At 40.6% G+C, this 24,657-nt stretch overlaps 2 protein-coding genes across 2 annotated transcripts in view; one reads left to right on the forward strand and one right to left on the reverse strand.

Moving 5' to 3' along the window:
- Positions 1–2,376: 2,376 nt before the first annotated feature.
- Positions 2,377–10,967, reverse strand: LOC101349927 (glycine N-acyltransferase-like protein 1). The gene is made up of 5 exons (XM_004389344.1): positions 10,890–10,967; positions 10,151–10,258; positions 3,561–3,687; positions 3,076–3,253; positions 2,377–2,797 (listed from the first exon to the last, which is right to left on the reverse strand). The coding sequence occupies exons 1-5, from the start codon at positions 10,965–10,967 to the stop codon at positions 2,377–2,379; spliced, it is 912 nt and encodes a 303-aa protein (XP_004389401.1).
- Positions 10,968–11,016: 49 nt separating this feature from the next.
- Positions 11,017–24,657, forward strand: part of LOC101350172 (glycine N-acyltransferase-like protein 2) — an 18,734-nt gene continuing 5,093 nt past the window's right edge. The window contains 1 exon segment of the mRNA XM_004391368.2: positions 11,017–11,056. Coding sequence (XP_004391425.1) covers positions 11,017–11,056 — 40 coding nt within the window.

A 24,657-nucleotide genomic window follows, 5' to 3' on the forward strand; every position in this document is an offset into this window, starting at 1 on the left:
TCTAGCCTACTAAACTGTGAGAGAATAAATTTCTGTTTTTTTATAGCCATCCACTTGTGGTATATTTGTTACAGCAGCACTAGATAACTAAGACATGCCTGATATTGATGTCATTACATTGCTTTCAGTTTGACATTTGCTTAGTATATCTTTTTCCATCCTTTTTAACCTTCTCGGGTTTGTTTTAGACATGTTTCTTGGACTTAGTTTTTAACTCAATAGGAGAGACCGATATTTTAATAAGAAAATTAATCCATTCTCTTTTATTGTGGTTATTGGTAATTTGGGACTTACTTTTGTCATCTTCTTAAAATCTCTTTCCTATTTCCCATGCGCTCTTGTTGTTTCTTTAATCCAGATGCATGGCCAGGTTTGGAAATCACTGTCTTAATGGAGTCGTGCAGGGTTAGATAAAGGAGTTTGGCATGCACTAAGGGGTGGTCAGAGAGGGATAAGCTGTCAGCTAAACTGTGCTAAGATGGCCTGTGCCAAACCCTGGGTGAACATTCTCTTCTAGATGTAGGACCATTTTGAAATAAGCAAATTTTATTTGCTTTTTCTTCTTTCACCTTCTGTATTGTTCCCACATTTTGAGTGCCAGTTTATGGTAGTTTTCATACAACCCTAAGCTCCTGGTTTTATTTTTTTTATCTAAGACTTATTCATCTTTCAAAATCCAAAGTGATATGGTTCCTCTCTTTCTCAGACCATGAGTTCATTCAGTCAATATAGCAATCAGCCAGGTTTTAAGAGGTTAGCTATCTGATTGGATGATTAATACTAAAGTGTGAGTGACAGCTATATCACAACCTTCTAAGATAAACTGGAATTTTTTAAAAGACTCATTAACTTACATGATTTGTATTTGGTAGATTCACAGACCTTAAAATCATAACAAATAGGAATATTAAATTTTGTAGAGGTTGATATCTTATGGGGAGATGGAGGTGGGAAAAGATTAATTCACCAGTAGGCTTTACCCCCAACGTCAATTCTATTAAGACCCATGTTTTACATACTTTAAAAAAATTGTTTTTCATCCACATCTGAACTTTCAGAAAGAATGAAAACTCCCAAATCTTTTTCAATAGCTAGAAAGCCCATAGTAATCCAAGGTCCTGAGGCAGGAAGGCAAGACAGAGCCAAAAGAGGCCATTATTATATCTGTGCGGTTCCTAAAGTATGTTTTTTATAGACCAGGGTTTCTGAATTAGTAGTATAAGTTTTTCCACTATAAAGTGCTTATAATAGTGCCTGGCACGTGTTCCTTCATCTAGAATGCTTTCCCACTACTTTTTTGTCAGGTTCACTCCTACCCACTCTTTTGTCCTCACCTTAGTTGTTCTCTCTTCCAAGAACCCTCCTGATAACTGATGTTACCCTTAGGACAGTAGAGGCACCATAACAAAGGGATGAGCTAACAGACTAAGGAAACACCTTACGCAGCACCAAGCTTCACTAATGATTAGCTAAGGGTATAAGAAGGAAACCACAGCATACGTGCATTTAGAATTGAGAGGCCTTGGGTCCATCAGACTTTAGTCTCTGGATTCCCTTTTCGGCATTGCAGAGATGAAAGCTTATTGTGTATATGGAACACATTTGCCTAGGGGAAAGGAAAAAAAACCCATTGTCATCAAACTGATTCTGACTCATGGCAACCCCATGTGTTACAGAGTAAAACTTTTCCGTAGACTTTTCTTGGCTGTTGCATGTGGTTTGTGATCGTCTACTAGCCTAAAGGTTGGTGTGGTTCGAACCCATCCAATGGCCCATGGAAGAAAGGCCTGGCAATCTGCTTCTGTAAAGATTACAGCCGAGAAAACCCTATGGAGCTGTTGTACTCTGTAACACATGGGATTGCCATGACTTAGAATTGACTAAACAGCAACAGGTGAATCTTTATGGAGCAGACTGCTAGTCCTTTCTTCCACAGTACTGCTGGGTGGGTATGCACCGCCATCCTTTAGATTAGTAGAGGAGCGCAAACCACTTGTGCCACCTAGAAACCCTTTGCCTAGGGAAGCCATTTGTTCTGGTGTTTCACCTTTTATACCTTGCTAGTCACAAGTTACATGACTGACTTCCGTTCTTTAGTGTAGTTGTGTCTCGTAAGTCTGTAAATAGCAAAGTATTTACAATAAACAATACAGTCAGACCAGGTATAGTTTACTAACAAAGTTCTTTAATATTAAAGACTCATTTATCTTCCATGAGTAGGACAGCTGTGTCTCTTTTAACATCACATCTCCATGTTAGCACAGCTCCTGGTACATCATAAATGCCTAATAAACATTTGTGAATGAGAGGTGTTTTGCAACTTCTGCCTCTATATTAAGAGGGGACTTGCCTAGACAGCGAAACAGCTTCATCATTTCAACCAGTGAGACTGGATGTCTGTGGGTAGCAGGTCCACCGGTGCCATCCACATGAGGCCTCAAAGAAACCAAACTGTGTCACAAATCTGAGGGCTGCTTCATTCTCTTTCACCACAGAGAGATAAAATGGCATATTCTTCTGACGCAGAAATTTTAGGTAGTGTGCCACCAGCTGCTTCAAGATGCCCCTTCTCCGATATCCATCCAAGGTGTAGGCTACCCCCATTTCACTAGTGGGTTGCAAGATGGCCCAGGTGACAGGGTGCCCTTCTGGGCCCAGCAGACAGTACGCTGGCTGGGTCTGTATGCAGCGCTGGATGTAGAGCAGGCTTTTCTCATTCTGACCCAGTTTCCAGGAGTCATTCACCAGGCCAGAATGAGAGATGTCCAGTGGGGAAAACTTAAAATTGGGATCCCCGCTGTGAAAAACAAACAAACAAACTTTGATTCCCACTCCTGTCATTTCTGCATACCGTCTCACTCTAGAGCTCATAGGCACTCATCTCCTCTGTAAGATGCCTGCCATTGCAAAGTTGTTCCGTTTGACTATTGACAAAGTCGGAGAATATTTTATTCATCCCAATGAATGAATTCATCCATTCCTTATGTGCAAAATCAGTGTAAGTGAATTAGAAAAATGTATAAGAAATATTATTAAAGAAAAGCCACAGGATAGTTTAACAAAGACTTTTTGTACCTTCCATACTCTTCTTCTGGGTGGCCTGTCTCACCCCAGCTTTCAAGCTTGGTGTTATTGGAGACAGTGAACTTCAGGATATCTTTTGTTATAAAGAGGAGTGCATCATCATATTTCACTTTCACAGACTTTAAAAATGCAGCTCTTCTTATCCCCTCACCTAAGCTTTCTTGACAACCTGGGAAGAGAAGTCAGAAAGCCAGACTCTCAGTGATTCAAAGTTCCCTGCTTCTGCCATTCCCAATGGATTAATAAATCAGTGGAGTTGCTTCGTGGTTCTCAAACTTGCATTTACATTGGAATCAACTGAAACACTTGCTACAGCACAGATTGTTGCTGTCCTCTGCACCGCCCCCTCCACAGAGTTTCTGATTCAGTAGGCCTGAGAATTTACTTTTCTAACAAGTTCCCAAGTGATGCTAATGCTATTGGTTGGAGACCACTTTGAGAACCTCTGTTGTTGCTCATTGCCTTTCACTTGTTACCTTGGATTTGGAGGATTTGTTTCCAGTTGATGACCTCATAGTTTTCCAGAATTTCCTGTAGTTTTTGAGGCTCTTTGGAGAATATAGAATATGTGTTTATGTATTGATTCTTGTCGTCAGTCATCTCCTGAATGGGACGGTAGAGAGTCAGGTGATTCCCTTGAACTTTTTCTTCAACTTTTATTTCTTGAGAAAGGACAGTGCTTAGGGCTTGGACAAGATACTCTAGTGGATACAAACATGAATGAGACATTGCCTTTGCCCAAAGCAAGAGAATATTAGCTTAACAGACTAGTAATTCTTTACTCAAAGCCAGAAACCTACAAAATAGAATAAAGCAATTGGAATTTTTGGTAGCAATCTGGGCAATTTGATGTGATATTATTCTCATGGACTTGGAAGAAAGAGACTTGTAATCCTATTATGGCAAGCCAACAATTCCATGGAAAAATGAGATAGGAAGATAGGATGCGTACCTGTTTCTGAGAGAAAATATCAACAAAAAGTGTGAGAGTTGAGAGTTTTAACAGTGAGCATATTATGTTGGATATTATACTGTTAAAGAGTGAAAATATAAAATATCAACATAAAATAGTGTGACTAATTTTAAAGAAACGTTCCTAAATTTGCGGATGCTGCTATAAATACAAATTGCCTAACACGTCCCAAAACAAAACCTTAATCAATTCAAAATAGTAGATATTTAAGAGGCCTGATTATCAAGGAATTATTGAAAATGGACTAACTATTCAATAAATTATCAAAAGAGTGTCAAAATGACCAAAAGAAATAATCAATAAAAATGAAAGTTGAAAATAGTGAAATAGAGAACAAGACATGAAAAGCTCATGTTAAAATGGCCAGTGAAAGGATAAACCCCTGGTAAGGGAAAACAAAATAAAGAAATAATAATAATAAAAAAAAGCATACAGTAGTAAGGATGAGAAAGGAGACAGAGAAGGGAATAAAAGAATTATAAGAGAAGGTTATATGCTACTCCAAGGCCTATGTGTAACAGAATGAAATGCTGCTCTGCCCTGGCCATCTTCATGATTGTTGGTATGTTTGAGTCCATTGTTGTGGCCATTGTGTCAGTTCACCTCATTGAGGGTTTCCCTCATTTTTGCTGACCTTCCACTTTACCAGTAATACTCTCCACTTTACCCTTAGAAGAGAAGATGGTGAGACTTTGTCTTACGTATTTTGGACATGTTATCAGGAGAGATTGGTCCCTGGAGGAGGACATCATGCTTGGTAAAGTAGAGGGTCATCAAAAAAGAGGAAGACCCTCAATGAGATGGATTGACACAGTGGCTGCAATAAGGGGCTCAAACATAACAACGATTGTGAGGATGGTACAGGACCAGGAAGTGTTTCCATCTGTAGGGCAGCTGTGAGTTGAAATGGACTCGATGGAACCCAACAACAACAACTTTACCAATAAAAATTGAAAGGAAAGTACTGATACTCAGAAAACAAAAAGGAAAAATAATTTCATTAGAAGCAGTGACTAATAGCATAAAATACCTAAGAATAAGTTTAATGATAAAGTCATAGAACTTAAGCAAGGAAAACAATAAAATTTTACCAAATGGCATAAAACAGGAAACAAGCAAGTAGAGATACATGCCATGTTTCTAGATGAAAAGATTTAGCATCCCAAAAATGTTAATTCTTCCACAATTGTTAAAACAAAGTTAATCCAATCACAATTGCAGTAGGTACTTGGGGTTGTTGATAAAGAACAGAAAAAATTAGTTTAAGTCAAGATAGTTCATACGTCCATTAAAAAAAACAAAAAACAAACTCATTGCCCTGAAGTTGATTCCGACTCATAGCAGTCCTATAGGACAGAGTAGAACTGCCTCATCGGATTTTCAGGAATCTGCTGGTGAATTTGAACTGCCAACCTTTTGGTTAGCAGCCATATCACTAAACCACTGCACCATCAGCACTCCCATACGCCCATAAGAAAATAAAATTAAGTGAAAGAATAGTGGAGAGAGATCAGTAGTATCACATAATAAAAATTACTATAAAGCCACTGAAATAGCATAAGAAAAGACTAGAAACAAATACAGAAATAGATCTAAAACTATGTAGATGTGTTATACTACAAAATACTCATATCAGTTTCAGCAGAATGATTTATTTACCAAATAGTGCTAACATAATGAGGTAGCTATATGGAAGCTCCACTGAAGGCATTGGTGAAAAACAAGGCCCTAGGAATTGACGGAATACCAACTGAGATGTTTCAACAAACGGATGCAGTACTGGAAGTGCTCACTCATCTATGCCAAAAAAATTGGAAGACAGCTACCTGGCCAACTGACTGGAAGAGATCCATATTTATGCCTATTCCCAAGAAAGGTGATCCAACTGAATGTAGAAATTATCAAACAATATCATCAATATAACACAAAAGTAAAATTTTGCTGAAGATCATTCAAAAGCAACTGCAGCAGTATATCGACAAGGAACTGCCAGAAATTCAAGCCGCATTAAGAAGAAGATGTGGAACGAGAGATATCATTGCTGATGTCAGATGGATCCTAGCTAAGAGCAGATAATACCAGAAAGATGTTTACCTGTGTTTTATTGACTATGCAAAGGCATTCAACTGTGTAGATCATAACAAATTATGTATAACATTGCAAAGAATGGGAATTCCAGAACACTTAATTGTGCTCATGAGGATCCTGTACATAGATCAAGAGACAGTCGTTTGAACAGAACAAGGGGATACTTCGTAGTTTAAAGTCAGGTAAGGTGTGCATCAGAGTTGTATCCTTTCACCATACTTATTCATTCTGCATGCTGAGCAAATAATCCGAGACACTGGACTATATGAAGAAGAATGGGGGATCAGGATTGGAGGAAGACTCATTAACAGCCTGTGTTACGGAGATGACACAACCTTGCTTGTTGAAAGTGAAGAGGACTTGAAGCACTTACTGATGAAGATCAAAGACCACGGCCTTCAGGATGGATTACACTTCAACATAAAGAAAACAAAAATCCTCACCACTGGACCAATAAGCAACATCATGATAAACGGAGAAAAGACTGACTTTGTCAAGGGTTTCATTTTACTTGGATCCACAATCAAAACCCACGGAAGCAGCAATCCGGAAATCAAAAGACGCATTACATTGGGCAAATCTGCTGCAAAAGACCTCTTAAAAGTGTTAAAAAGCAAAGATGTCACTTTAAGGACTAAGGTATGCCTTGATCCAAACCATGGTGTTTTCAATCACCTCTTATGCGTGCAAAAGCTGGACGATTAATAAGGAAGACCGAAGAAGAATTGATGCCTTTGAACTGTGCCATTGGTGAAGAATATTGAGTATACCATGCACTGCCAAAAGAAAGAACAAATCTGTCTTGGAAGAAGTACAACCAGAATGCTCCTTAGAAGCAAGGATGTTGAAACTACATCTCACATACTTTGGACATGTTATCAGGAGGGATCAATCCCTGGAGAAGGACACCATGCTTGGTTAAGTAGAGGGTCAACAAAAAAGAGGAAGACCCTCAACGAGATGGATTGACACAGTGGCTGCATCAATGGGCTCAAGCATAACAATATTGTGAGAATGATGCAGGATCAGGCAGTGTTTTGTTCTGTTGTACATAGTGTCACTATGAGTCGGAACAGACTTGATGGCACCTAACAACAACAATAACATATGGAAGAAATGGATAAAAATTCTTAATTCATGAAATTCAATAATATATCCCAGATGAAATGAAGATTGAAATGTAAAAAGTAAAAATCTATCCATTATAAGAAAAATTAAAAATATGCTTGCAGAACCTTGGAGTGGGAGAAATCTTCCTAATCAACAAACTCAAAAGTTATAAATTTGTAGCATACATCAAAGTGTTAGTATCTCTAATACTCAAAATGGTTTTACAGAGTTTTAAGAACTACACAAAAATCCTGCATAAAAGTGGTTAAAGGAAATGACCCCAGTAGTAAACTTATGAAAATACATTTAATCTCACCAGCAGTCATGGAAATGCAAATTATATCTACAGGGAGATGTCGATTTTCATTCATCAGATTGGCATAAATTAAAAAGAAGGGTAACATTAAGGTTTGGTGAGAATATGAGGAGATAGTTTTTCCATTTAGTGGTAATGGAAATAACATTGCAGCAATCTTTTTGAAGCAAAATCTGGCAGTGCCTGTTAGACTTTAAAATGCACCTACCCTTTTACTTGGTTATACCACTACTGGGAATCAATCCTATTGAGAAAATGCTCCAAGATGGAAAGATATGTGGACATGGATGTTTACTGAAGCACTGGTTGCAGTGGCAGAGAACTGTGAACAATTTGAATTTAACAATAGGAGAAAGGTTGACTGAATAATAGTGCATTCACTCTGTGGAATATTACAGTGGTCCTCCCTTATCTGAGGTTTCAATTACCAGTGGTCAACCATGGTCCAAAAATGTGAAATGAGTAGTGTGATGAAATTTCACAAAGTCCTGCTCCATCCCGCCCGGGGACGACATTCACATAACTTTTATTACAGTATATTGTTATAATTGTTCTATTTTGTTATTAGTTATTGCTGTTAATCTCTTACAGTACCTAATTCATACATTAAACTTTATCATAGGTATGTATGCATAGGACAAAACATAGTATATATAGGGTTTAGTATTATCGGCGATTTCAGGCATTCACGGGGGCGAGCTTGGAATTTATCCCTTTCAGATAAGTGGGGACTACTTGTATTGAGTTATTAAAGAGAATGAGTTAGTGCTGTATTGATTGACCTGAAGAGATGCCCATGACATGTTAAAGGACATCACAGAGTTATGAAAGAAGAGACCACAAATACCCCTGTATGTGTTTGTATGAGTGAGGACATTGATTAGCATTACAGGAAATTGGAAAGTTAATAAACTGAGCATTACTCCTCAAACTCAGATTATCAGGAAGCCAGGAGATCAAATGGACATTCCTAGAGAACGCACAGAGAAGGAAGATGAGGGAGTGTACCCAACATGACTCCAGACCTCTGTACCCCTCCTCTCCTCAAGCTGAGACCACTTTGTGCACCCCAGTCCTGACCCATTTTGCAAGCTAATCTTGACCTAGAGCAATATCTTATTTGGGAACTCAGCCACTGTACTGTTAGAGAAGCTGGGCTAGCCTCAGAGCTTCTGTGTGCCGAGAGCATGTCCATAGGACACAGATAGTTCAGAGGCTGAAGGGCAAAAGTAGACCTAGGTTTGCATTTCAGCTTAATCTCTCACTCCTTGTATGATCTCAGCCAATAATGATGGTACCTGATATTTACGATTCTGTGCTATGTACCTCATCTTTTATATACAGAGTCTCGTGTAAACCTAATGTAATCTGAGGATGATATTATTATCATCCCATTTTACAGATAACAAAACTGTGGCTCAGAGACCTGCTTTTGGTTACATAGCTAGTAAAACTGGCAGAGGTGAACTTGAATTCAGGTCACACAAGCCAAATCTAAAGGCAATGTGTTAACATTGTAGTTTCCTGTTGCGACATGACAATATCTCTCAGCTATAGTTTTCTCATCTCAAAATCAGATATATTAATGTTCACTTAATCAATGTTCACTTAAGAGGGCCAGCAAAAAAGAGGAAGACCCTCAGCAAGACTGATTGACACAGTGGCTGCCACAATGAGCTCAAGCATAACAGTGATTACGAGAATGGCCCAGGCCAAGCAGGGTCTCGTTCTGTTGTACATAGGGTCGTTATGAGTTGGAACTGACTCTACGGCACCTAACAACAATAATGTTCACTTGATAGGGCTGTTCTGTGGATTGCATTCACTAACAGATGAAGTGCCTCCAGATAGTGACACAGTAATTATGAGTCCCTGCCCTAGTCCCAGAAACGCAGTTTTTACCTGTGGACTTCTGCCTTGGTGCCATTTTTAAGTCACTGTTTTGATATCCTGGACACTTGCCTTTCCCTCGAGATTGACATTCCTTCAGCCCCTGCAGGTGACCGATGCCACCTTTCCATCAGATTGGAGCTGAGGTTTCAGTGCTGTCCTTGCCCTACTCATTCTCCTCCTGACATCCTGCACTTTGGCAGGAAGGATGAAGATGTGGAGCTCATCTGAGGAATCGAGTACTGAAAAAGGTGCCTTTAAATAGCTCCAACTTTTCTTCTACCTTATAAGCAGCCCTGGTTAGTTTGAGGAGTCCCTGGGTGGTGCAAATGGTTAAGTGTTCCTCTACTAACTGAAAGGTTGGCAGTTCCACCCCACCCAGAGGAGCCTTGGAAGAAAGGCCTGGTGATCTGTGACCTTCTGAAGGTCACAGCCATGAAAACCCTCTGGAGCGCAGTTCTCTTCTGAAAGACATGGGATCGTCATGAGTCAAAATCAACTCAACAGCGACTGGTTGGTTAGGTTAGTCTGAACTGGGCTAGTTTCTATGTTCTTAGCACTCATAGTGTATGGATTTATATAATGTTCACAATAACTTTAAGAAGTTAAGTATATTATGCCCATTTCACAGATCAAGGTACAGAAAGGTAAAGCTGATTGGCCCCACCCCTCTAGGCCTGTGGGTATACCTGTTTCTGAGGCCGGATAATGACTGTCTGATACTCGGGCCAGGTGTCCACCAGCACCTCCATGTTGAAGGCATTTCCATGGTTGATGTGGTAAATAGAGCCATACACCTGAAGGAGAAGCAAAGGGACCAGAGGAGGCTGGCAAGATTGCACTGGCATCCTCAGAGATGGAGACCTAGATGAAATGAGGAAGAGAGAAATGAAGGCCGAGAGAGAGAGTAGCAGGGACCAAGTAAGTGACAGGAATGAGGTGAGCAGTGTCTCTACTACTGATGGAAGGCAGGCAGGCAGAACTCACACACATCCTCGTGATAATGCGAGTTATCACTAGCAAGGCACTTTCTGTCTTCTTAGCACTTACATTGTATGGATTTATTTAATGCTCACAATAACTGTAAGAAGTAAGTACATGTTTATATTATCCCCATTTCACTGATGAAGAGATCAAGACACAGAAAGGTAAAGTAACACGCCCAAGGCCACACAACAAGAAAGTAGCAAACTTGGAATGCAAACCCATTAAGTCTGGCTCCAAAACTCATGCTCTTAGCCACCATTCTCCACTACCTCTCTGAGTGAGTGACAGAATCTGTAGAATGGGCCCAGCACCACCTCCTGGGGAGATGCAGCAGCCCTAAATGTGCCCCCATCCTCTGCTGCAGCTCCAACCCTCCGCAGAACCGTGAGGAGGAAGGACAAGAATTATGAGTCTGCTTAGGACCTTCTGCTCCTCCCTTACCTTCAGGGACTCGGGAATGCTCCTGGCCAAGGACTTGAATAGGTCCAGCAGCTTCGGGGAATCACGGAGCAGAAGCATTTTGTGGTTTGCTTCAGCCCTTGTACCATTCAAGGAGAAACCTGAAAAGATGAGAAGAAAGAAAACGAGAGTGTTAAGGGACCATCCAAGTGAGTTGCCAGACTGATGTTGCCCTAGAATTAAAAACAAAAAGGTTTATTGAAGGAATAAAAACATTTCTCGAAATGAGAAACATTCACAGACATCCACGCAGGATGCTGTAATGCACCAAATTGCAGGGAGAACAGTAACGGTTTAAAAAGAAATTTGTCCTCTCAAACACATAGGGGAGGGACAGGGTGCATGACAAAGGTTACGAGGTTGTTTTAGTTAAACTGTAATCTTAAACAGTCGGTAAAAGTAAGCTTACTTGTTAATATTTCAGAGATAACATGACATCCTGAGGTTTGTTTAACAAGGGATCCTGTCAGAAATAAATTGAGTCAATACAGCTGCGTGATTGCTTTTTCTCTTGACAAGGTTGTATCTTGGATTTAACTTACAGATTCACAAAGAGTTAACAGAGAACTTGCATATGAGCAATTGATGGTCTGTTCCACAGTTGGCCCCTGGCCTTGTTCTGACTGATGATATTGAGCTTTTCCAATGTCTCTTTCCATAGATGTAGTTGATTTGATTCCAATGTTTTCCATCCGGTGAGGTCCTAGTATATATAGTCGCCATTTATATTGTTGAAAAAGATATTTTCAGTGAAGAAGTTGTTGATCTTGCAAAATTCTATCAGGTGATCTCTGGCATTGTTTCTATCACCAAGGCCATATTTTCCAACTACCAATCCTTCTTTGTTTCCAACTTTCAATTCCAATCACCAGTAATTATAAATGCATCCTGATTGCATGGTAGATCAATTTCAGACTGCAGAAGCTGATAAAAATCTTCAATTTCTTCATCTTTGGCCTTAGTGGTTGATGCGTAAATTTGAATAATAGTCCTATTAACTGGTCTTCCTTGTAGGCGTATTGATATTATCCCATCACTGACAGTCTTCAAGGTGACATCTTTGCTTTTCAACACTTTATAGAGGTCTTTTGCAGCAGATTTGCCCAATGCAATGCGTCTTTTAGTTTCTTCACTGCTGCTTCCATGGGCGTTGATTGTGAATCCAAGTAAAATGAAATCCTTGACAACTTCAATCTTTTCTCCATTTATCATGATGTTGCCTGTTGGTCCAGTGGTGAAGATTTTTGTTTTCTTTATGTTGAGATATCATCCATACTGAAGGCTGTAATCTTTGATTTTTATCAGTAAGTGCTTCAAGTCCTCTTCACTTTCAGTAAGCAAGGTTGTGTCCTCTGCATAACACAGGTTAATGAGTCTTCCTCCAATTCTGATGCCTCATTCTTCTTTACATAGTCCAGCTTCTTGGATTATTTGCTCAGCATACAGATTGAATAGATATGGTGAAAGGATACAAGCCTGATGCACACCTTTGCTGAGTTTAAACCACACAGTAGTTACCCTAGTTGAGCTTTATTCTTGCGTTCCTCTCAGTGTCCTCTCTTACCTTGGTCATGTTGTGCTGACTTCTCCCATATTGACAGGCTCTTTCTTAACATTATTGATTCCAATTCTATTTCCTAACCTCCTGTTGACCAAAGTATCTTCTCTAAGACCAGCTGCCTAAACATTCTTTTTTTTATTGTACTTTACAGAACAAACTACCTTCTCATTAAACAGTTAGTACACATATTGTTTTATGACATTGGTTAACAATCCCACGACATGTCCACACTCTCCCTTCTCAACTTGGGTTCCTTATTACCAGCTTTCCGGTCCCCTCTTGCCTTCTAGTACTTGCCCTTGGGCTGGTATGCCCCTTTAGGCTCTTTTTGTTTTATGTGCCTGTCTCATCTTTGGCTGACGGGTGAACCTCAGGAGTGACTTCATTACTGAGCTAAAAGGGTGTCTGGGGGCCATACTCTTGGCATATCTCCAGTTTGTCAGGCCGGTAAGTCTAGTCTTTTTTTGTGAGTTAGAATTTTGTTCTACATTTTACATCAACATTCTTAATCAGATGCCGCTTAACAGTTTCTAGAACGTGACCCTTGCTTCGTGTTATAAGCAGTTAAACTTTGACAAAAAGACTGAATTGTCTCCAGCAAAAGCAGAAGTTTCTAGGTCAGACTGCAGTTTGATTCACATGGAGTTTTTAATTTAGGCCTGGAGTTACCTTATTTCGGTTATGCCAGTACCTCAGTTTTTAAAATTCACATACAAGACCAAAGGGATAAAAAATTCACTTTACACGTATCCATTTGTATTCGTTTCCTAAGGCTGCCATAACAAAGTACCATAAACTGGGAGGCTTAAGACAACAGAAGTTTATTCTTTCACAGTTCTAGAGGTGAAAAGTCTAAAATCAAGGTATCAGCAGAGCCATGCTCTCTCCCGAGGTGCCAGGGGATAATCCTTCCTTGCCTTTTTCAGCTTCTGGTGGCCCCAGGCACCCCTTGGCTTGTGACAACATAACTCCAAGCTCTGCATTGATCATAACATGGCCTTCTTCCCTGTGTGTATTTCTGTGTCCTTTCCTTGTCTTATAAGGATACTGGTCATTGAGTTTAAGGATTACTCTAATCCAGTATGATCTCATCCTAACTAATTACATCTGCAAAGATCCTATTTCCAAGTAAGATCACATTCTCAGCTGCCAGGTAGACATGAATTTTGGGGAAACACTATTCAACCTGTTGCACTCAAGTACAGTCATGTGTCGCTTAACATCCATGATATGTTCTGTGAAATAGGGTGTTATGTAATTTGGACGTTGTGTCAGATAGAATGGAAAAAGGAATGGATTTTGGAGATAATTTGGAGAAGGATATGACAGCTGATTGATGTGGAGGAGTGTAGGTTTATTCTTCTCAAGTGACAGTCAAGGTCACAATGTTCTCAGTGCAAATGGAACACAAGTTCTTTTGAGGAGACTGACAAAACATGGTATACCTTAAATTAGGACTTCTCAAACCCTGCCTGAAAGTTCAAAGCACAAATGTAGGCTTCCGGAGTTATCTCCCAATGAGGTGATACAGACAAGGACTCTGATAAAACTTAAAGAAGGAAATGTCCACCATAAATCATACACTGCCAAGGGTCCACTCTGAGTGAATGCTTTATAATTCCTGCACTTGTCTTGTGAGTAGGACAACTGTGTTGCATAGAATGTTTTGTTGTTGTAAGTAAGCATGGATTTGTAAAATATACACACTTAAATACTACTATGATTTTTAATCATGTTTTGGTCTACTTCCGTTTTTTAATATATAAAGGAGTCCTGGAGGAGAGCTACAGCTGTTAACCATAACCAAAAGGTCGCCAGCTGTTCCTTGGGAACCCTATGGGGGCAGTTCTACTCTGTCCTATAGGGTCACTATGAGTCAGAATTGACTCGACAGCAGTGGGTTAGTGCCACAAAGAATGGCCATGACCTGGCCATCTCTCAGTATCTGTGAGGCCCAGAGTATCTTTCTCGTGGCAGGGTTTGGGGGCTGCAGGGCTGGGTTACTGTGGGAGACTGGTGCAGCCTCACCCACTGCATTCTCTCACAATAAGTCAAGAGTCTTTGGGGTGCTCCCCTCAGATCAGTGTCCTTCATTAACCTTTAACAATGTAAAACTAAGCTGCTGCAGCTGCCTTAGGAAGAGAGGCACCCATTTAATCGCAGTGAGCCCACTGTCCAGAAAATCTGGAAGCTGCTTAGGAATCCTGAGGTGACTTACCTTTGCAGGGTCTCTTGGAGACTTTGGAGGGACCTAAGGCCAAAGGGTCACTCTACCTACACCTACGTTAAAATAGACTCCTTAAAAGTTACCTTGAGGCCATGAATGGGGACTTGCACACCTCTTCTGAGTGACAGGGTGTTCCCAGTATCTGCTCATCAGGGCACTCACCAAGAGAACCTCTTACTCTTAAACCTGGGGGCAGGTTTTACATCAACAGTCTTTCTAGTGCCCAGGGTCTTCTTGGCTAGCTCCTTGGATGTCAGGAGGACATGTTGGCTTGGGAACCTCCTCAAATACCCAATTTAGTCTTATAGTTTCTGATGAGATTCCTTCTGATGGCCCAAAGGAACAGCCTGACTCTCAATTCAGAGACTTTTGTGAGTGAGCAGATTCTGGACACTTAGGGATAGATCACTTAGCCAGTGAGAGAATCTCTGACTGTAGGTGGTTTTAATGTGGTTGCACCTCTCTGAGGCAGAAGAAGGCTGTTCCAGCTGGTATCTGCGGCTGATGATAAGGCATAGAAGGACCAAGTAGAAGCAGTTTCCTTTGGGTCAAAAAGACTGACAGTACCAATTTAAATGGATCACAGAAAGAGATGCAGTTTCCTGGAGTTTGACCTAGGCAATGGCCTGTCCCTATGGAAAGGCTTGAGACACAAAAGTGGAATTCTGGAGCCTTTAGGGGAGGAAGAAAATGGACATTTGGGGGCCGTATGAAGTGAGCAAGTCATCCTGAATCATTCTGGCAAGGTGATGAGACTTTAAGGAAGCCTGGGACACAGAGAAGTGGGATATAGATTTGGGAGGATGTGAGCTCTGCAGAAGATACTTCCTTGCTTGGGGCCTCCTAGAATATTTAGGAGTTCTATAGCCACTATCTGTCATAATATATAGGATATATACTGTGGACTGCCAAAACAACAAACAAATCAATCTTTGAAAAAAATATAACCAGAATGCTACTTGAAAGTAAGGATGGTGAGACTTTGACTCAATATTTTGGACACATCATCAGGAAAGACCAATCACTAAAAAAGGATATCATGTTTGGTAAAGTAGAGGGCCAATGAAAATGAGGGAAACTCTCAATAAGATGAATTGACACAGTAGCCACAACAATGCACTCAACCATGCCAAGAATCATGAAGATGGTGCAGAACTGAGCAACATTTGTTCTGCTATACATAAAGGCACCATGAGTTGGTGCTGACTCAATGGCAACTAACAACAACTATATCTATCTAATGATGTGTTCTGGTCTTCTTAGAGACGAAAGAGGAAAAGCAACCACATTATCAGCTATAGTACAATGCAATAGGGAACACTCTCTGTTGCTCCTAAATCTTTTCTTTCTTGATTCTTTGATCCCTGGTTTCCCATTTTTCTATCTCAAACTCTGTTCTCATTATTTGCCTGTTCCCCACCGATGTACTACCCATTCATTCTCTAAAGCCATGTCCTATAACGGTGGGTAAGAAAGACACTCAATGCCTTCTACCTTCACCCTTTGGGGCCAACCAGCTGATTTCAGATTCTGCCTGGCCTCCCACTAAGACAGCAGAATGAGAAAAGAAGTATATTAGAGATTGCCTAGTCTCAATCTCCCATTTTCACTTGAGGAAACCAAGTCGCAGAGATTGGACAGTGACCTGACAATCACTGCCTTATTTATCTAGTGCTGCTATCACAGAAATACCACAAGAGGTGACTCTAATGAAAGGAAATTTATTTTCTCACAGTTAGGAGGCTGGAAGTCTGAATTCAGGGCACAGGCTCTAGGAGGAGGCTTTCTCTCTCTGTCTGCTCTGGCGGTGGGCTCTTGTCTTTTTTCAGCTTCTGTTCCTTGGTTTCTTGACAATCTTCATGTGGTGTGTATCATTCTCTGTCCCTAATCTGCTCTTTTTATATCTAAAGAGGGATTGGTTTAAGACACACCCTATACTCACAGCCGGATTACCCAATAAGCAAGATGCACACAGGCCCAATTGTGCCTTCCCACCAATCTGCTGTGCATAATGTCACCTGTCCTCCACCACATCAAAGATGTGGTAAAACCCATGTGAAATTGCTCATCACAAGTTGGCAAGTAAATGCAATTAAGCCCTCAAGTACCTTGTTCAATGCAAGACAGTGCATACAAAGTTTACTGGTTAATCCACCCTTGCTTACACCAATATAATCTCATTAACATAACAAAGGAAGTCCTATTCCCAAATAGTATTACATCCACAGGATTTACAACACACATTTTTTCGCGACACAGTTCAATCCATAGCAGTCACAGTTATGTGCAGAACTGGGACCAGAGCCCAAGCACCCTGACTTGCTACTGTTGTTCTTGTTGCAGGTGCTGGCTCCCACTATGTGAAGCATTTTGCATGTGGTGGCTTCAAAAAGCACCTTCAAAGTCTCATCAGGAGACTCCTGTGGATATATCACATTAATCTATATAATTAATTCATCTTGGGAATTTGTTTTTCTCTCCCTCTAGCCTGTTTCTGTCTTGAATAAGTTGAACGAGTTTTCCTCTCAGGTCAAATGAAAAGTTGATCAATCCATCCTCAAAATATATGTTTAACCCTGGTGGCATAGTGGTTAAGAGCTACGGCTGCTAACCAAAAGTTGGCAGTTTGAATCCACCAGCTGCACCTTGGAAACCCTGTTGGGGCAGTTCTACTCTGTCCTATGGGGTCGCTATGAGTCAGAATCAACTCAACAGCAATGAGTTTGGGGTTTTTTGGTTTTATCCACCCCTTGAGTCAAGTGCTGTCTTCATTTTCAACAAGAATAATTGAACAAAAAGTATCTCAAATATTCATTTATCTGTCATTACTTTTGGTGGCCTATCTGGAAATTCAGGCTTCCATAGCAATGAGAAAATTGGCAAATAATGTGGTCTCAAATAGCTGATGGCAGTCAGACGCAAAATGATGTTTGCTTCCACACCTGGCTCGAGTGGCTTGGCAAAGGCTCTGGGGCCTTAATCTCTGGAGCCAGACTATCTGGGTCTTAAATCTTGGCTCAGTGTTTCCATCCAATATGGCCTTGAACTCCCTGTATCTTAGTCTCCTCTTCTATAAAATATGGATAATTGTAATGCTTACCTCGTATACCATAAATGAAATATGTTAAGCAGTTAAGATAGTGCCTGCCACATTGTTAAATGCTCAATAAATATCAGCCATTATTATTCAAAACTTACAGACAGGCAACTTGGGCACACCTTTGAATTTCTGTTAGTTCCATCCTCACTATCTTCCAACTGAATGTCCATAAGCAGATTTAAAAGGTGTTCCTGATAAATAGCAGATTTATTGTCATGATGCGTGAGGAGAGTGTGGAGGCAGGGCTGTGAATCTAATACCCTCTATTGAAGAATTTGTTATTGAGTAACAACATATGACCTCATGGAGAGAATCGGTTTAAGAGAACTGAGTTGAGAAGGAATGATCCATGGAAGCCCTACCTAAAGTAAGCACATTTGTAAATATAGAGAGACATTTAATTTTATAGTTACTAAAATATAACAAAGACCTCATGCAGAATAACATTTACAATTTACATATTATTTTTTTCTTAAAATAATTAAGATAATTGATGCTTCCATTAGCTCAATTAACCTGGACGTCATCCTTTACTTCTCTTTCTCATCCTCATGTTCAATTAGTCATTTCTAATTTTGAACTATCTTGAATCTATCCACTTCTTTCCACACCTATGGCAGTTACATTAGCTCAGATGTTGTGTGTATCTCTGTGTTCTCTAGAAAAGCAAAACCAGTAAAGTGTATAAATATATATATAGAGAGAGAGATTATATCAAGGAAAGAGCTCACGCAATTGTAGAGGCTAGAATGTCCCAAGTCCATGGATCAGGGTAGAGGCCTCTCCCAAGTCACACAGCTGCAGAAGCTGGCAAGCCCAAGATCGGCAGGTCAGAGAGCAGGGTTCCTGCTCACAGGCTGTGCAGATCGACGAATCCCAGGTTCGGCAGATAAGCTGACAGCTCAAATCCCAAGAACAGGAGATGAGATGACAGAAAGCAGCTGCAGGATCCAGAGAGAGCAAAAAGCCAGAACGTCTGCTTATATACAGATACGGGCCACACCCCCAAAGAGACTCCCTTTCATCTGATTGGCTACTCACAGTATATTCAATCATGGGAGTGATTACATTAAAACACTGAGAATCATGACCCAGCCAAGCTGACACACAATCTTAACCATCACACTCTGCAAAAACAAAAAACCCCTTCCAGCCGTGTTTCCCCAGTCTTAACTTTCTGATGGCTTTCTATCACCCTTGTGATGAGCTAGCAACTTGACATTGCCCTTCCCACCTGACACCCATTTCCTTGTCCAGCCTTATCTACCACCACTTCCATCCTCCCATCTACACTCCAGTTATGCTGGAGTTCCATCAGGTCCTCCAAAGTGCTGTATTCTCTCTTTCTGTGAGACAACTTGGTTGGTGAAATTGTGCATTACATAATTAGTAAGTAAGCACAATTAAGCCCGTGCATACCTTGCTTACTGGGTAATCCATCACTGATAACAAAGCACATAGAGCACACAGTTACGGAGACTTCCTAGACATATCTAAACATAAAGTTTTCTGGATTTGTTGCCCAATAAAGTTTTCTTGGTTTACTGGGTTAAAGGGCTTAGGACCATAGTCTTGTGGGACAACTTAGTCAATTGGCATAAAGTAGTTCATAAAGGTAATATTCTACATCCTAGTTTCGTGAGTGATGTCTGGGATCTTAAAACCTTGGGAGCAGCTGTCTGAGGTACAATGATTGGTCTCTACTTGTCTGGAGCAAAAGAAAATGAAGGAAGCTGAAGACTCCAAGAAGAAATCAGTCCACAGGACTAAAAGCCCACATGAACCATGGCCTCTTCCAACCTGAGATCAGGACTAGATGGTGCCTGGCTACCACCACCAACCATTCTGACCAGGGACACAATAGAAGGTCCCAGAAAAAATGGGAGAAAAAATATAGAATAAAATTCAAATTCCTAAAAAGGCCAGACCTACTGGACCAATAAAGACTAGAGGAACCCCCAAGACTATTGCCCTAGGATAACCTCTAAAATTGGAACTGAAGCTATTTCTGGACACCCATGAATAATGTGCTCCCTTAAACAATCAACTATATGAGACCAAACTGTCAACATTAACCCAAAAGCAAAGGTGAGAAGGCAAGGAGAGGAAGGGAAGCTAGATCAATGGAAACAGAACAAACAAAATGAGAATCCTGATACATTGTGAAAATTGTAACCAATGTCACGGAACAATCTGTATACAAAATTGTTAAATGGGACCATAATTTGCTGTGTAAACTTTCACCTAAAATGCAATAAAATATTTTAAATAAATAAATAAAACCATTGTAAAATAAATTTTAAAAAAAGATTTCTTTCCTCTGCAGTTATCACAAGATAGATTAGTTGAAGTCTTTTGTACATAGTACATATTTTCCAGTGTTTGGTTCTCCATCCATGCACCAATGCCTTTCTGATTTTAGGTTTTGGAAGATGTTGATTTCCTCCTTTTTCAGGCTTCCTTGTACATTTTCCAGCTTCCTCCCTTATTATAGTGGATTATTTTCCCTCTTCGTAGCAGGTTCTGCAGTTGCTCACCAATATCTGTAGTCTCTCTTTATTCATGTGAACAGAGCTAGACCCCATTGTCCAACCTCATTCATAACCATGTGCCTGAGCTCTAGTCAGTGGATTTTAGCAAAGTGATTGCACCATTTCCATAGCTGACCCTTACTCCCTTTCCCCATCTATGAGCTATGAAAGAGAACTCCAAGGTCTTAGAGGACAGTAGAGCCACAAGATGGAAAGAGTCTGGGTCCTGATAGAAATGTGTGACACAGCCCTCCTGCTACCTCATATGGCACTATGACATGGAAAAGAAGTAAAATTTTACTGTGTTAAGTCACTGAAATTTTGAGGGATCCTATTGTGGTTTTGGCAAAGAATATTGAATTTACCATGGACTTCCAGAAGAATGAATAAATGAGTCTTAGAAGAAATACAACCAGAATGTTCCTTAGAAGCAAAGATGGTGAGATTTCTTCTTGCTTACTTTGAACACATCATCAGAAAAGACCAATTGCTAGAGAGGAACAACATGTTTGGTAAAGGGTCGGTGAAAACAAAGCAAGCCCTCAATGAGATGAATTGATACAATAGCCTCAATGATGGACTCAAAAATACCAACAATCATAAAGATGGCACAGGACCAGGCAACATTTTGTTCTGTTATACATAGTAAGGTCACCATGAGTCAGAACCAACTCAACAGCAACTGAAAACAACACTTGTTTTTTCATGGTCGCAATGGTAAGATCTCTTGTTATACTCTACCATCTGGCTTACCTCCCTTTTCTCTTTTTAACCTATTATTGCTTCCGTTTCTACATGTCTAGAAAATACTGACTCTTTGAATAATTTCTTCTATAAGGATTAGCACAAAGCTAATTCCTATGAGGCAGAGGTTAAAGATGTACCAAATGTCCAACATTTCCAAATTGCTGTACCACTCTATCATCTCTAACATCAACTACTCCTCTTCCCCTCAGTAGTCTCCTTCCTGTTTTTGGGTTCTGTAATTCACTGCAGTGTCTCACAGAACTCATGAACTGGATCAGGGGAATATCTCATGATGTTGTGGAGTCTGGCAAGTATCAAATCCATGGGTCAGGCGTACGCTTCTCCCAACCTACGTGGCTGCAGGGGCAGACAAATCCAAACCAGAAGGTCAGACCACCAGCTGCTGGCTCACAAGGTTGTGGAATGGAACAAATCAAGTCAGACAATAGGCCACCAGCCAAAGGGCTGAGGAAGCTGGCAAATCCCAGAATCAGCAGATCAGACATCAGGTCTCTGGCTCAAGTCCCAAGAACCAGAGGTCAGACAGTAACGAACCAAATGCAGGATCCAGATGCAGAGAGAGAAACTTGCCAGGGCACCCACATATATACCTTGGCCACACTCCAGGGAAGGACATAACTTGAGTAAGGGTGGGACTTGAGTTATACCCTCCCCTAAGGCTGTGACTCAGGATACACCCTACACCAATCTTCCTTCATTAACACGTAGAAGTTAGGATTTACAGCAATAAAATGGAGGACGACCATACAACATGGGAGTCATGACCTAACCAAGTTGACACATAAACTCAACCATCTGTGTTTCCATACATCTTATTTGCATAGTCCCACTCAATCATTGTGTGTGAGTCACAAAGACCATGGCTAGAAGGGCCATATTAAGTAATTCATTGCACTGCACTGACAAATTGTGTATAACAGATCCAAAAATCTCCAAGTTGCAAAAAGGCATGAGCCATGAGAGTAATTCTGCTTAGGGAAGGAAGAGTATACTTGATCGAATAAGCCATTAGAAAGAAAGTGTCTTAGGCTGGGTTGTCTAGAGAAGCAAAACCAGTAAGCGTATAAATATATATAGAGAGAAATTTATATCAAGGAAAGAGCTCACGCAATTGTAGAGGCTAGAATGTCCCAAGTCCGTGGATCAGGGTAGAGGCCTCTCCCAATTTATGCAGCTGCAGAAGCTGGTGAGCCCAAGATTGGCAGGTCGGAGAGCAGGGCTCCTGCTCACAGGCTGTGAAGGTTGACGAATTCCAAGATGGGAAGGCAAGACCGCAAGGTTTCTCCTGATTCACATAGCTGCAGGGGCTGGCAAACCCAAGATCGGCAGGTCAGAGAGCAGGGCTCTGCTCACAGGCTGTGAAGATTGACAAATCCCAAGTTTGGCAGATAAGCTGACAGCTCCAGTCCCAAGAACCAGAGGTGAGACGACAGGAGGCAGCCACAGGATCCAGAGTGAGCAAAAAGCCAAAATGTCTGCTTATATTCAGATGCAGGCCACACCCCAAGGAAACTCCCTTTCATCTGATTGGCTACTCACAGCATATTCAGTCATGGGAGTGATCACATATAAACACAGAGAACTATGGCCCAGCCAAGCTGACTCACAATCTTAACCATCACATAATGTGACCATCTACACAGCTCTATGGAAGTAGGAATGGGTACATCTAGGAACCATACACTAACAATTATGTCCCCTATATGTCTTTACTTTCAAGGGGATTCCAAATGTTATGTAATCAAATGCCTTTTAAGATAGACAATTCAATTGTGCGACTATTAAAAACTATCTTTATAAAGAATTTTAATGACTTGAGAAATTATTTATGCAATACTCATGTAGGATACAAAATTGGATGACTTCAACTATTCACAGTGTGTTCTCAACTATATAAAAAATGCACATCACTTGATAGGAAATAGACTAACATTTTTAAAAGGAAAGATGAATTAATAAATTGTTTAACTATATGCAATTTAGTATTATAACTTTATCAACAAACTAATGATATAAAATCACAAATCTTTAAAATGTCATTAAGACTTTGCAAACCATTTTTGGTTTACAAAACAGGGTCACTAAAACTTTCAGTCCCAATGCTTTGGTAAGCACATACACACCCAAAATCCAAACCCATTGCCCCATCAAGTTGATTCTGACTCATAGCAACCCTATAGGACAAAAGAGAACTGCTCCATAGGGTTTCCAAGGCTGTAGTATTTATTAAAGCAGACTGCCACATCTTTCTACCACAGAATGACTGGTGGTTTCCAACAGCCCACCTTTTGGTTAGCAGCCAAGCGCTTAGCGCTTAGCCACTGTGCCACCACCACACCACCTGTTCCTGTTGAGTCAATTTCTACTCATAGCAATTCTATCCTACAGAACTGCCCCATAGAGTTTCCAAGGAGCAGCTAAACTGTTAAACTGCTTCCTGGCCTGTGCTGTCACGCTGGTGGGACCCCCGGGGCTCTTTTGTTTGTGTGTTTGTTTGCTCTGATTTGTTCTGTTTTGATTTGTTTTTTTTACTTTTTCTTTTCTTGGCTTGGGAGCCCCTTCTAGCCGGGCAGTACCACATGGCTTGGAAGCTAGTCCCTTACTCTGCACAGACACACAGGGACATCCATGGGGGCATTTCTTTTTTCTTGGTTTTTTGTTTGTTTTTGGGTTTTGTTTTGTTTTTCATTTCTTTGTTTAGTCTTCTTCTCTCTCTTATTCCCCTTTTGTCTTTCTTCATTCCCAGTTTCTCGATTTATTCATTTTTTTCTATTACCCTTTTTCTTTTTTTTTCATTTTTGTTTTTCCCCATTTCTCAGTCTCTCATCTCTCCTCTCCAATAGCAAGCTCCCTTAGCACTCTTTTTTTGTTTGTGTGTATATCTTTGGCTCCTGTTCCTCTCTCCTCTCTCTCATCTTTCCCATACCCATCTTAGCTCCACACTTCACAATCTACCCCCTCCTTCCTGCCTAACTGCACCAAGTGCTGAACATCACACTCCCAAGCAACAGAGGCACGGCCTTCTGGAACCTGCCCTTCACTGATTCCTGGTCCACACTGTCAGCCCTGGCACGTGCCACAAAAAAAAACTATCCCAGCAACTCCCCTTCTGCTGGAACTGCCCTGCCATACCATACCTGAGTGACTGACCTTGTCCATTGGAGAAGGAGGTGCAAACAACAAAGAACGCACAGCCCCTCTGCTCAGACATAACCAAATAAAACAAAAAAGCAGGATGAACAAACAAATCTACAATCAATAAACAAGGAAAATAGACAATGAATGCCCCAGAGACAGCAGCCAATATCAAAACATTTACAAAAACAAGACAGGATGGTTCCAGTAGGTTTCCAAAATAAAACACCAGATGACCATCCAGTAGAAGAAAAGGCACTAGACCTAACTGATAGAGAATTCAAATCCCTAATATTCAGAATTATCCAAGAGTTGAAGAAAAAACAGGCAAAAATGAAGAAGAAATAGACAAATTCATGGAAAATATGGAAAAAAATGGAAGAATTCAAGAAAATAATACAGGAATAAAATGCTAAAATAAATTCACA

The sequence above is a fragment of the Trichechus manatus genome, unplaced genomic scaffold (genome assembly GCF_000243295.1).
Source record: "Trichechus manatus latirostris isolate Lorelei unplaced genomic scaffold, TriManLat1.0 scaffold00240, whole genome shotgun sequence".
NCBI lineage: Eukaryota > Metazoa > Chordata > Mammalia > Sirenia > Trichechidae > Trichechus > Trichechus manatus.

What these genes read in the sequence shown, in the direction of transcription:
- LOC101349927 (XM_004389344.1), bottom strand. Translation starts at nt 10,967, where the DNA reads ATGCTTCTGCTCCGTGATTCCCCGAAGCTGCTGGACCTATTCAAGTCC. An exon ending in TTATCCGGCCTCAGAAACAG is followed by an intron (nt 3,688 to 10,150) that starts GTATACCCACAG and finishes CGTCCCATTCAG; the next exon opens with GAGATGACTGACGACAAGAA. An exon ending in ACAAATCCTCCAAATCCAAG is followed by an intron (nt 3,254 to 3,560) that starts GTAACAAGTGAA and finishes TTCTCTTCCCAG; the next exon opens with GTTGTCAAGAAAGCTTAGGT.